The sequence below is a fragment of the Petaurus breviceps genome, unplaced genomic scaffold (genome assembly GCF_028583685.1).
Source record: "Petaurus breviceps papuanus isolate PSGF00001 unplaced genomic scaffold, PetGlider_PUasm1.0 90743, whole genome shotgun sequence".
NCBI classification, from domain to species: Eukaryota; Metazoa; Chordata; class Mammalia; order Diprotodontia; family Petauridae; genus Petaurus; species Petaurus breviceps.
Window position 1 is genome coordinate 14,216,617 of NW_027187332.1, and position 13,118 is coordinate 14,229,734.

The following is a 13,118-nucleotide window of genomic DNA, read 5'->3' on the forward strand; positions in this document are numbered from 1 at the left end:
AATAAGCATGGATGCACACATATACCCCACATGTATACACACATATAAATTGAGACAACTTAAGGGACTATACAGAGACAACAGGTTTCTTGATGAACTTCATGGAATACTGCAGCATTGTGATATCTTAGATAAAGGGCTAGCCTTGGAGTCAGTAAAGGTTTGCCTGGGCGCTACCTTTATCACTACGGACAAGTCAATTAACTTCTTAGGATGCCCAGGTAATTCTGCTCCTACTCCTACTCCTCATATGTACGAACTGTATGACAATGGGTAAGTCACTCAACTTTTCAGTGCTCTCAGAAAATTTTCTAAGACCGTAAGTGACGGAGAAGTTTCTGGTTTGCATCAGTGCAGGGTGTTGCCCATATTGAGGAAATCACAGGTCTAGATAACAACAAAATGAAATACTGAATAAATCCTGCCATAATGTAAACACTGATGCTAGAAGAGACCATTATTTAGTCATAGACACCCCCTCCCCAATCTCTAGTTTTCCCCTTGGCAAAATGGTGGAGCTGGTTTTAAGTGTTCCAGCTGCTCCTTTCCAAAACCTTTTCTGTTGCATTCCCAGGTCACCCTGAGCCCCAACAATTTCCTCCTCCCACTCTAGCAGTTCTACCAGGTTTACTCATATTCCAGTTTTCTCCCCCTCCTCCTCATCTTCAAAACCTGCTTTTAGGAAAATGCATCTGAAATTCAAACACCTTGACAAACAACAGAGACCTTAAACTCCTGAATCTCCCAGGAATGTTTATATTTAAACAAGAATCAGGACCTTGAAGTAGAAGGACAAAGCTTCCGTGGCAAAATTCTACACATCTGAAAACTATTTTTAAGCTATTATTTTAAAGCACTTACCATGTAGTTGTCCCTCTTCCCCAGCATCCCCTTGTAGAATTTCCCTTTTGTTTCACAGACTTATATCCCATTTTTCATTCACAGATCTGCCACTAACATTACTGTATGGGTGATGCTAGATGAATCATTCTATGTTTAAGGATTCCATTTTTCCTCAATTGAAGAGTGAGGAGTTTAAACTAAATTCAATTAAATTTCATGGGTGTACCATTTTATGTCTATCTGTTATCCTTCTCTTATGCTACATGACTGGCCTATCTTCTTTTCAGATCATGCATTTCCAGGATGACATATTCCTTATGCATTTCTTGGGCATAGGCTATCACCTGTAGCTTACTTGGGCCCTCCATATTTCTCTCCATTTCTTTTGATTCCTCAGAGACTTAGATGTTCTGAGGTTCACATACATCACTAGGAGAACATATTGAAAAGATGAATCTTTGCACAACAGAGTGGATTAGGAGCACTGAGAGCAGCACACAATCTCTTAAAGACAATATAGGCTCTTTTTCCTTCTTAATGTCGGACCTGTCCATCTGCAGTATCTGGTTAACAGTGTCAAAAGTTTCAGAAAGGTTATGGAGGTTGGAGACTGAGAAGTAGTTATTAATTTAAAAGTAAAGTGATCATGGGTAATCTCGGGGAGAATAGTTTCATTTGGGTATTGGGGTTGAAAGCCATATTGGGATGGGTTTAAATGACTGAGTGGTTGTAATGAAAATGGGAATTTGAAGATCTTCTCTGCCCCTTAATAGGCCAAATGTAATCATATGAAGCCTGTGGTAGGAGGAGTTTAGAACAGGTAGAGCAGGAAGGGTGGAGCAGAGCCCAGAGGAAGCTGGGAGTTAGAGCAGTTAGAACAGAGGGAGGAGAGGACACAGGTAAGCAGACAGCTAGAATTGTGAGTGAGAAGGCTGGAGCAAGGGGAAGGCTTTGGGATGGCATTGCTCTCTACAGTGATAATTTAGTGTGTTAACTTCTTTGTTGCTATGATGGATTCGGTTTTCTGGTGTTTGAATAAATGTTTTGCTTCTGTCTTCTATATGGAGAGTCCATTATATTTTGTAATTCAGAACTATGCTGGCATGTTCATGGTTACCATTTGGTGCTGTGAATATTGCCTTGGTGATACAGTGATGATGAAGTGGAGACAGTGAGAGTAGACAATTCTTTTTAGGAGCTTGACAGTGAAAAAGAGGAGAGATACATGACAATACTGCAGAGATGACAGTATCAAGTAAAGTCTTTTTTTTTAAAGAATATGGGAGACTTGAGTGGGTGTACAGGCAGCTGGATGGGACCTCTAGTTCTAATATGCTATAACAAGTCCTATCCATACTTCCCTCCCTCAACTTAAGTAGAGACACATTCTTAACCCATTTTCTTTGTCCAGGCTAAAGAAATGATAGTTTAGTAAAGAAGGATTTCTATTTCTATAAGGATTTTTTTTAATTAAAAAAAGAATCAAAGTCCTTGAGAATAACTGATGCTTATAATTATAATGCAATATATATATATATACATCATCCCATAATGATAAAATGTATTTTTAAAAATAATATTTTGTTTTTTCCAATTACATGTGGAGACAATTTTCAACATTGATTTTTCTAAGATTTTGAGTTCTAAATTTTTCTCCATCCCTCCTTTTCCCCCTCCTCCCCAAGACAGCAAGCAATCTGATATGTTATACATGTGCAGTCATGTAAAAGTTGAGTCATGAGTCATATTGTAAAAGAAGAAACAGAACAAAAGTGAAAAAAAAACAAAGAACATGAAAATAGTATGTTTTGATCTGTATTCAGACTTCAGTTCTTTCTCTGTATGTGGATGGCATTTTCCACCATTAGTCTTTTGGAATTGTCTTAGATCATTGTATAGCTGAGAAAAGTTAAGTGTATCATAGGTGATCTTCACACAGTATTACTGTTACTGTGCTCACCGTTCTCCTGATTCTGCTCACTACTCAGCTCATATAAGTCTTTCCAGGTTTTTTTTTTTCTGAAATCTGCCTGCTCATCATTTCTTATAGCACAATAGTATTCCATTACATTTATATACCATAACTCGTCCAGCCATCCCCCAATTGATGGGCATCCCCTCAATTCCAGTTCTTTGCAATCACAAAAAGAGCTGCTATAAATATTTTTGTACACGTAGATTCTTTTCTCTTTTTTATAATCTCTTTGAGACACATACTTAGTAGTGGTGTTGCTGGATCAAAGGCTATGCATGGTTTGATTGTCCTTTGGGCATAATTCCAAATTGCTCTCCAAAATGAATGGATAAGTTCACAACTCTATCAACAAGGCATTAGTCCCAATTTTCCCACATCTTCTCCAATATTTGACAATATATATGTTAATGTATAAAATCTTTAAGCTACACATTTCAGCTGCCTTTCTGAAACAGGAATTCCTCCGCTCAAGATTCTTTAGTTGTTCTTTCTTGGTTACTAAGGAAAGCTTAAACTCCTTTGCCGGCTTTTCAGAGCCTCCCATAATCTGTGCAGCCTCTTCAACTATTCCTACCAAATGCTTTGTAGTCCAGCCAAACTGAATTTTCCTTTGCATACACCTTGTACTTTTTTGTCTCTTTTCTTGTGTTCACACTAATCCCTACTCCTGAGATGCTCTCTCCTCTTTGTTAATCCTTTCACCCTTTATTAATCTATTTATGCTTTAAAGCCCAAATCAAATAGCATCTCCCTTAGTTGATCTACTTGATCTCATATGCCATTTTATGTGCCTCTTTAATAAACTCATTATGTATCATTTTGTATAATTATCTGTATCATATCCTCCTGGGCATCTAGGTGGCACAGTGGATAGGACTCTGGGCCTGGAGTCAGAAGGACTTGAGTTCAAATTCAGACTCAGACACTTACTAGCTGTGTGACCTTGGGCAAGTCACTTAACCATGTTTGCCTTGGTTCCTCATCTACAAACTGAACTGGAGAAGGAAATGGCAAACCACTTCAGTATCTTTACCAAGAAAATCCCAAATGTGGTTGTAGTGAGTGGAAAAGAATTGCACAAGAATATCATCCCCGCCCCCTACTACTAGTTTGATGGCTTTGTGAGAACAAACACCATGTCTTATCTAAATTTTTAATCTCTCCAGAAGATAGCACTCTAGCATCCTGATAGGTGACCCACACATCATTGAATATTTGTTAAATTGAGTTATTCCACATTGCTCCATGGAGTTGAAATAGAAGCAATAGATAGACATTACAGAGAGGCTGATGCTGGATAAATATAAGGATGGAAATTATAACAATTGGAGCACCCAATAATGTAATGGTTTGCTTTTTCAAGCAGCAAGCTCTCTGTCACAGGAAATTTTCAAACAAAAGTTGAATGGCTATCTGCTCAGAATGTTGTAGAAAGGATTCCTTCATTAGGGAGGAAGGAGATTCAATGAGATGATCTCTAAGGCTTCTTCTCCCTTTAAAAGTTTATACGTAGGCTATCTTCCCTCCTCTCTTCACTAGAAGGTGCTACTAGCTCTACCTTTTGCTGTCCTGGTAAAAAAAAGAATGAAAAAAAATCCTGACAGACCCACTTCACTGCATACCAATTGGGAAACAATAGCTTTGATGGTCAGATTTAATTTAGAAGCTGGTTTTTGACTCAGTATTATTATCAAGGAGAAGAAAAACTTGAAATCCAAAAGAATTAAAAGAACTTTGAAGAGACAAATTAAAATAATAAAATAAAGTGTATGACTTTCTACTCAAGTACATACAGATTCATTCCCAAATATTGACCTCAGCTCTCTGTAATCTTTATGATCACCTTGAGTCACCAAAGATTTCGATATAAAATTGGTTTGTAATTAGACTATTGAAGAGAAATGATGAAACAACATAAACACTATGCAAATATAAATGCTGTTCTACTTTAGATATCCTGTATCTAGTTTTGCAGAAGAGAAGCATGTAATCATAAAATGTTAGGGCTGGAAAGTATCTTAGAAATCATCTACTTCAGTCTTCTTGGTTTCAGGTGAGAAAACCAATGCCCAGAGAGTCAAGTGACTTGTGCCGGGTAACCCAGCTTAGTTAGTCATAGATTCATGACACAGAAGCATTGTCTCTTGAACATAGTTCTTTCTATATAGTAGAGAAAGACTTCCTAGAAGAGGTAGGTCTTTGGTTAGCCTAGAGAGATAGGAAAGGGTTAGACAAAATAGGAAAAAGTGAAAGGTATTTTAGGCAAGTGAAATACGATAAAAGACATAGACATGAGAAATGAGCACGTTGTGACCTGATAGAGCAAAGAGAGTGTAGCGAAGAGTAATAGGAAATAAGGTGTGACAGGCAGGTCAAGATAAGATTACAGAGGGTCTTGAAATCCAGACAAAGGAATTTAGACTTGACGTGGTAAGAAGTCAGGAATAGTGCAAGGTTGTTGGAGTTTTTTGGTTTTGTTTTGTTTTTGATCAACAGAACACATAACCAAAATGGGACTTAATAATATCTAGAACTTATATAGTATTTTATTATTTGCAAAGCACTTTTCCTGTTAGTTATTTAAGGAAGAAGTAACGAGGCAGCATATAAATCTGACCTCAGATACTGGGTATCTGACTGTGTGACTCTGGGCAAGTCACTTAAACTCTCAGACTCAGTTTCCTCATCTGTAAGATCAGATAATAGTAGCACCTACCTGCCAGTAGTGCTGTGGAGATAAAAGTAGGTCATATTTGTAAAGCACTTTTCAATCCTCAAAGCACTTTATAAATCCCAATTTTCTATTATTATAAGGAAGATTAAACAAGCAGTTGTTTCCAGGATGGACTTGAGGAAGGTTGGACAGATGTTATTGCAGTTATGCAGGTCTGAATGCCTGGGACACAGAGCTGGGACAAAGAAGGGAGAGGAAAGGATAGAGCTAAGATATTTTGAAGGAAGAATCTGTAGAACTCAGTCAGAGAAAGTACAAGGGGAAGAAGAAAACAAGAAGAAGTCTATTAAAGATGACTCCAAGGTTTCAGTCCTCTAAGACTCAGTTATTCCACTGTGGTCCCACTTCTTATATGTGCGGATCTAGTTACAAGGAAAATATCTTTGTTCAGCAAAGAGAGTGTGGATGATGAAGCATGAACCCTTCACCACTATTAGAAAAGCTAAGGCATAGTATAAAGCAGGTCAGTAGTCTCATCTCCATATATGAAAGGCAGTGCTATGACAAGAATTTTAAAGCTTATGATTCTGATTAAATCAAAGACTTTGGCGCAGTGAATAGAGCATCAGCTCTGGAGTCAGGAGGTCCTGAGTTCAAATGTGACCTCAAGCACTAAACGCAAAACAACCTTGTGACCTTGAGCAAGTCACTTAGCCCCAATTGCCCTACCTTACCCCCTCCAAAAAGAAAAAGAAAGAAAAAGACTTTGCATGTGTTCTGGTTCTGTCCTCTATTCATGGATTTGGATAAGCAAATTCAATTCAACAAATGTTTGTTGTGTCTACTATCATATGCAAGGCACTGTGCTAGATTCCATAATGCATAGGCAAATATGAAATAACCTTCAAGGACCTCATAGTTTATTTGGAGGAAACAATCTGCAAATATGTAAATATAAACAAAGTATAGATAAAATAATTTCAAAATCTAAAGAGTGTCAATATCTGGGGGGATGAGGAAAATATCTTATTGAATGGAGGTAAGAAGGGAGTGCATTCCAGATACGGAGAATATTCCTTGTGCAAAGGCAGGGGAAGTAAGTGGATTGTTGGAAATGAAGAACATTTAGCAGGCCAGTTTCACCATAACTGGGAGTGTATATATACAGAGACTTCATGCTGCTTCCAAAGACAGTCTGCTCAGTGAACCCTCCTTGACCGTCTCACCCAAGGTGTAACAGGATCAGCTTCTCAGACTTACCATGAAGAGTTAAAACTTCATAATGGCATAGACTTGGAACAGTCTTGTTAGGCTATATCTCTTTAAGCTTAACTATCCTAGCAGAGTATACAGCACAAAAAAGGCTTTTTCCTTTCAGGTTTAATTAGGTACTTTGGAAGCCAAACTATTTGCCATGGGTAGGGCATAAAGAGAATCCCTTCCAGCAGATGTGCCATTTTCTGGTTGCCCTTCTTCCTCTTCTAATAATGCCTCAGAACAAGGGCATGTTTTGAAACCGAAGGTCTCTGGATGTTCAGGTCTCTGTTGGTTTTAGTGTCTTTAGGCCATACCCCTCTAATGAGGGACTCCTTGAGTTGGCGGGCTGGATCAGCAAACTAATGATAGACTGCTAGAGGAGGGGAATAAGGTTACTGAGAGAGGTGCAAGAAGGAATGTGTTCTTGTTGATGTGGGCATCTGGCCCAATTTCTGAGGAGGGAGCGTGAGTGTACAGCAGTATCCTTTTCTAGGTAGGAGGAAAGAAAATCCTGATACATATCCAGGCTTGTGATGATCTGGACCAGGGAGTAAGAAAACCAGGGAAATTACCTCTCCCTTATAAATCTCTCTCGGTGTCCAACAAACCAGTTGTCTAGCCCTCTCTCTACATCCTTTATTCCTCATGTTTCTTCCAAGGAATCCTCCTGAATATCCAGAGGCAAGAAGTGGTGGGAGTTGAAGTTAGGGGCACAGCAGGACAATGAAGTTTCTAATTTTTTTTCCCCATCTTTTCTTCCTCCTCATTTAGAAATCAATCTATAGGGCCAAGTTTCTTAGTTTCCCTCTTCTAAGAAGGAAAGAAGAGGAGGGAAGGGGAGGGAGGAGAGGGAAAGGGAGGGGAGGGACGAGAACAAGGAGTGGTGAAAAGCGAGATGGGGGTGTAGGTAAAGCCAGGGTTGGGACAGGATGCTGTGAAACAAGTTACCGGGACTCCCTGCAGTGAGCCGGTGACTTCACCTCTGGAGCTAGCTTTGGGTTGTACGCTCAAGCTCTGGGGCTCCCTTAGACCCTCACCCTCTCTACTTGCTCGCGCCCTTGGGGCTGCTGGAGGAGGGGACCCTGGAAGGAGGCGGAGTCGGGGGAGGGGTAGGTGTGGGGAGCGATAGAAGGAAGAGGTGCTAGGCAGGGGAGTGGATGCGGGAAGCGCTGCGCACCCAGCGGCATGGCGAGTACAGCCTCGGAGATCATCGCATTCATGGTAGCCATCTCGGGTTGGGTGCTGGTCTCCTCCACGCTGCCCACCGATTACTGGAAAGTGTCCACCATCGATGGCACCGTCATCACCACCGCCACCTATTGGGCCAACCTGTGGAAGACTTGTGTTACCGACTCCACGGGTGTCTCTAACTGCAAGGACTTCCCCTCCATGCTGGCACTGGACGGTCTGCATCTATATTCTTTTCCCCTGTGACCTCTCCCCCAGCCCCGTCTCCCCCATAGCCCTTTCTCATGCTCGTCCTCCCCCTTTATCTTTATCCCACTCCGTGAGCTGAGTCCAACTACTTACTTAGAGGGGCGCGCCTGAGAGGAGGGGCGCGCCTGAGAGGAGGTGCACTTAGCTAAAAGTAGTCCAGGGGCTCAGGGGGCAACACCATAGCTGGTGGAGGAGACCCAATTGCTGCCCCCTCCGATACCTAGTATCGGAACAGTACCTAGTACCTAGCACCTGGCAGGCAGGATAGGTTTCGGGAAGCGAGAATGTGGGAACTGCGTCGGGGTGGGGAAGGAGGTGAGGTACGAACAGAGGAGAGGTTTTGAGCTTGATTTCGTTTCTTCACTCTTCTTGGAATCTAAGGAATTGAATTGTTCTAAAGCAAGGGTTCGCGGTTAGAGTTTAGGGAATTCGTGAACTTGGATGGGGAAAAAGATTCATCTTTATTTTCGCTAACCTCTAACCAAAATTAGCATTTCCTTCAACTACTTAAAAACATTATTCTAAAAAGGGCATAGACTTCTCCCGACTTCCAGAGGGATCCATGATACAAAAATATTTAAATTAAAAAAAAATTTAAATGGTTAAGAGCCGCTGTTCTTGAGAGGGAGATTGAGAAGGTGAGTGAGTGAGCTGAGAGTGTCTCTGATTTGGCCGTCAGGTGTGTGTCCGCCAGGTGTGAGCCAGCCAGGATGAAGGAGAGCAGCAGGCGCCCAACTCGGGCGGTCGCTGGCTCAGGCAGCACTCCCAGGACGGCTACAGCCACCGAGCGGCCGCCAATGGTCGGCTTCCTGCCCTGCGCGTGGTTAGCGAGATCTTGGATTTGGCAACCTGGGGTGCTGCATCCGCATTACTAAGAATACCTTTATTATAGAGGAGCACTCTACCAATAAAAACACAATTTGTTTTTGTACAGTTAGTACCTATGCATTCATCATCCCCTGTATTTAAAACTCCGTTTGGTTTCTTTCTTTTCTTTTCTTTTTTTTTTTTTTTTTTTGCAGAGGGATCTTGGCATAGTGGGTGAAAGTTAGAACTTAGCATCTGAAAATCCTATGTTCAAATCCCTCCTCAGACAATTAGTGTACGACCATGGACCGGCCGCTTCTAAGTACCTCAAGCAGCTAACTCGGTAGGATTTGACAAGGATATAACTGAGTTATGAACTACATTGAAGGAAGAAGTTGCTGAAATCACCGCTTTATTTCTGAAATGAGGAAATTGATTAAAAGCAAAAGCCATTTGTCCTTGCACTTCGGTCAGATCTTTAAAAATCATACATTAGAAAGATCAAGAACGTGCTTTTCTTTAAAATGATAAAAGCACCCAGCTGGATTTAAATGCTTTCTCTAAGTTTTAAGACAATAGAACAAGAACTGATTATTCCCACCCAAGTCATTGAGTGATCAGTTATTATTCCACTTCTCCTGAAACCTCAGTTGCAACGTGGAGAAGTTTGACATAGAAAGAATACTTCCCTCTTCCCTCCGTCGTCCTCCCTTACCTTCCAAGCTAGCACTTATTTTTGTTAGAATGCTAGCTTTTTCCTGGTGGGATGATCTTTCTTCTGTGTAGGTTTTTCTTTTTATTTTATTAGAAATAGACATTCTTTGGTTTTTCTTATAAAGGCAGTTATAGATAAGACTAGATTTTTTTTTCTTGCTTATATCAACTCAGAAAGTCTGCAACAGTTAGATAGTCGCAGATAATGCCAGCTTTGTTTAACCTTCAGGAGAAGAATAAACTTTTGAAGCAGAAATTGGGATTCTGATATAGAGGGTAAAAAGTGAGGGGTCGGACTGCTTAAGTTAGGTAGCTGCTGAAACCCAGGAGGAACAATTACACTATTTTTAGTTTTAAGGTGTTTTTTTTTCTTATTGCATTATTTCAAATTTTTATTTACATAGCTGGGTAAATAGTAGAGACAAGATTTTGATGCCTCTAAGGTTGCATTTGTTTTCATGTATGTAATTGTGCGCCTTGAAAAGCAAACTCTTGCTCAATGTAGTATTTGATGAGGACACAGTGAAAAGGAAATATAGGCATTGTTTTGAAAGGGACAAGGACTTGAGTAGTATCTTCATGTATGAATGATCCAGGCCATATTTACTCCCTAGAACTCCTGTTGAATTGTCTGTTGTCCAAAACACAAATCCAGACAGATGATTTGAACAGATAGGCTCTTGTTTCTGTGGTTTACCATTCAGGAATACGGGATTTACAGTAACTGTCCTGAGAGCATTCTTCTGTTATAATTGTATTGTGAGGCGAGTTGGCCTGCCAGCTACATGAACTTCCTTTTAAAGGGGGGGGGGGGTGAGGGGAAAGGAGAGGGAAATAACAACCTCAATACAGTTATTGATAGGATGCTGAAATACTCACCTTTTCAGTGAGGGAGAGTGATGAAATGGGTGGGTGGGTGACAAAGTTTAAATCCTAGTATTGAATGGTGGAATGTACAGAAGGGTCAAAGACATTCATACTTTTTTTGGGGAGGGCAATTGAGGTTAAGTGACTTGCCCAAGGTCACACGGCTAGTTTTTTTAAGTGTCTAAGGCCAGATTTGAACTCAGGTCCTCCTGATTCCAGGACTGGTGCTCTATTCACTGCACCACCTAGCCGCCCCAATGACATCCATACTTAAATCACTTTCCCTTTCTGTATTGAAGTTACTGAAGAATGAAAAATTGAAGGGGAGAGGGAGGAAATAAAGGCTCGAAGCTAAGCATCTTTGATCCAACAAGCATTTATAAAGTGGCTTTTATGTGTAAGGCTAGAGACATCATGGAGTATTGAATAAATCTCGTGTGTGTGTGTGTGTGTGTGTGTGTGTGTGTGTGTGTGTATAGGGATTGGCACCCTGGATTCAATTCCCAGATCTCACACATCTTAGAGGAAATGTTCCTGAGCAAGTCACCTACCTTCTTACTACCCTGGGCAACTCTAAATTATAGAACCTTTACTGATCTCTATTAGTAAAAGGAGCTCACTCTCTGCACTAATTAAACACAGGTGCACACAAGTGTTCACTTGCACACGCACATGTGCACACAACACACAAACGCCCAAATGTATTAGACACAGGTACAGGGAAGCAAAACAAGCAAAAAAGAAAAAAACAAAACAAACATACCCAAAACCCAAAATAAAACTAGCCCCTGTTCTCTCTATTGGAGGTGGGTTGCATGATAATCTATGAACACAGAGTAAAACAAGACAATTGAGAGAGGAGAGAATGCTGTCACCTGGGAGAATCAAGGAAGGCTTCACTGAGGAAATGGTACCTGAGTTATACCAGAGGATTGAAGGGAAAATAACAATTTTTAAGTATGGAGTTGAAGAAGGGGTGAATTCCAGGTTTGTGTGAACCTATGGAAAGAAAAGATAGGATCTCAAGTTTGGGGAACATCTATCTAGTGATCTGGCTTGACTAACATAAATAGTAATGGGTAATATCGTTGGAAAGCCAAATTGTGGAGAGACTTAAATGCCAAGTTGAGAAATCCCAGGGTCAATAAGCAGACACTGATGATTTTTGAACATGGTCTTTTCTGTGCATTAGGAAGATTATTTTGTCAGTGCTGTAAAGAATGGATTGGAGAGAGGAGATATTATAAATAGAGACACCAATTAGAAGGATGTTATCATAGTCTAGGCAAGAGATTATAAAAGGCTGAGTTGGGGTGTTGGCCACATGAGTGGAAAAAAGGACAGACAGATGTAAGATATCTTACAGATACAAAATAACCAGGACTTGTCAATTGATTATCTTTGGAAAGTGAGGGAGAGGAGTGAATCAAAGACTGTTGTGGTTGTTTAGTTATGTCTAACTTTTTGTGACCCCATTTGGGGTTTTCTTGGCAAAGATCCTGGAGTGGCTTGCCATTTCCTTCTCCAGCTTATTTTAGAGATGAGAAAATTGGGGCAAAGTTAAGTGACTTGCCTGTCGTTGAACTCAGGAAGATGCATCTTCCTCCTTCCAGGCACAGCACTCTATTCACTGCATCACCTACCTGTCCTAACTGAAGATGACTCTCTGTGTATAAACAGATTTTTTTTTTCCACTTATGAATAAAATATCTCTGGCCAGGGTCAGTCAGCTTCCTAACTTCTAGGTCCAGAAGACGGTGTGCTGTAGTCGGAACTAAAGGCTATGTTGTTCACAAAGCAACATCTGATAAATTACCTGATAAAGTAATTTTACCATGGTGTATTTGAGGTGGTGTAAACATGTTCCATTTAAAAAGCTGCATCAGTAACACACAAGCAGTTGGCTTGAGGAAAGTAAAACTAATCCTGGAGATGGAAATAAAGTCAGATTGCTGAAAGATTCCAAGAGGAAAAGGTCCCTTATTTATGTTTTCCCAGTCTTGAAGGGAATAATTAAGATAACTGATAAGGATGCTGTTGCTAATTTACTTCAGTTAGTAGTATAGTATGTGGAGATGTACCTTTGAGTTTTGACTAACAAGATTGTGTAACTCTCATCTCAGTTTTACAGATAAAGCAGTTTAAGGCTTAGGAAAGCTTCGTGTCACTTCACATCTAGTGATAAGGATCCAAATTGCCTAAATCAGTTCCATTTTTTTAATAACATGATTCTATCAGTTTAACTCTGTTCCTTTTTAAGGACTTTCCAGCAAAAAATAAATGTTAAAAATTTGCTGGTATAAGAAAAATCACATGGAAAGACACTAGACCTATGATTTCATTGGTTTGGGGAACTCCAACTCACTTTCTCATGGCAGGTCAACATTCTCTCTGTAATTTATAAGTCTCAGAGGATTGCCTAGAGCATTTAGAATTTAAATGATTTGTCCAGGGTCACACAGCCAATGTGTGTCAGAAAAAGGACCTATTCCCAGGATTTTTGCCCTGAGATCAGTTATGTATTATACTAAGCTGCTTCTCATT

The 13,118-nt window shown here is 40.3% G+C and overlaps 1 protein-coding gene across 2 annotated transcripts in view; it reads left to right on the plus strand.

Moving 5' to 3' along the window:
• CLDN10 (claudin 10) overlaps window positions 1-13,118 on the plus strand; it is a 135,808-nt gene that overhangs the window by 87,455 nt on the left and 35,235 nt on the right. Inside the window, exon 1 of one of the 2 annotated variants that reach the window (XM_069067348.1) lies at window positions 7,862-8,154. The exons of the other annotated variant lie outside the window; for it this stretch is intronic. Within the exon in view, the coding sequence (XP_068923449.1) occupies window positions 7,935-8,154 (220 nt within the window). The 5' untranslated portion in view covers window positions 7,862-7,934. Of the gene's footprint in view, window positions 1-7,861; window positions 8,155-13,118 lie in introns of those variants that run through there. 2 annotated transcript variants of the gene reach the window in all.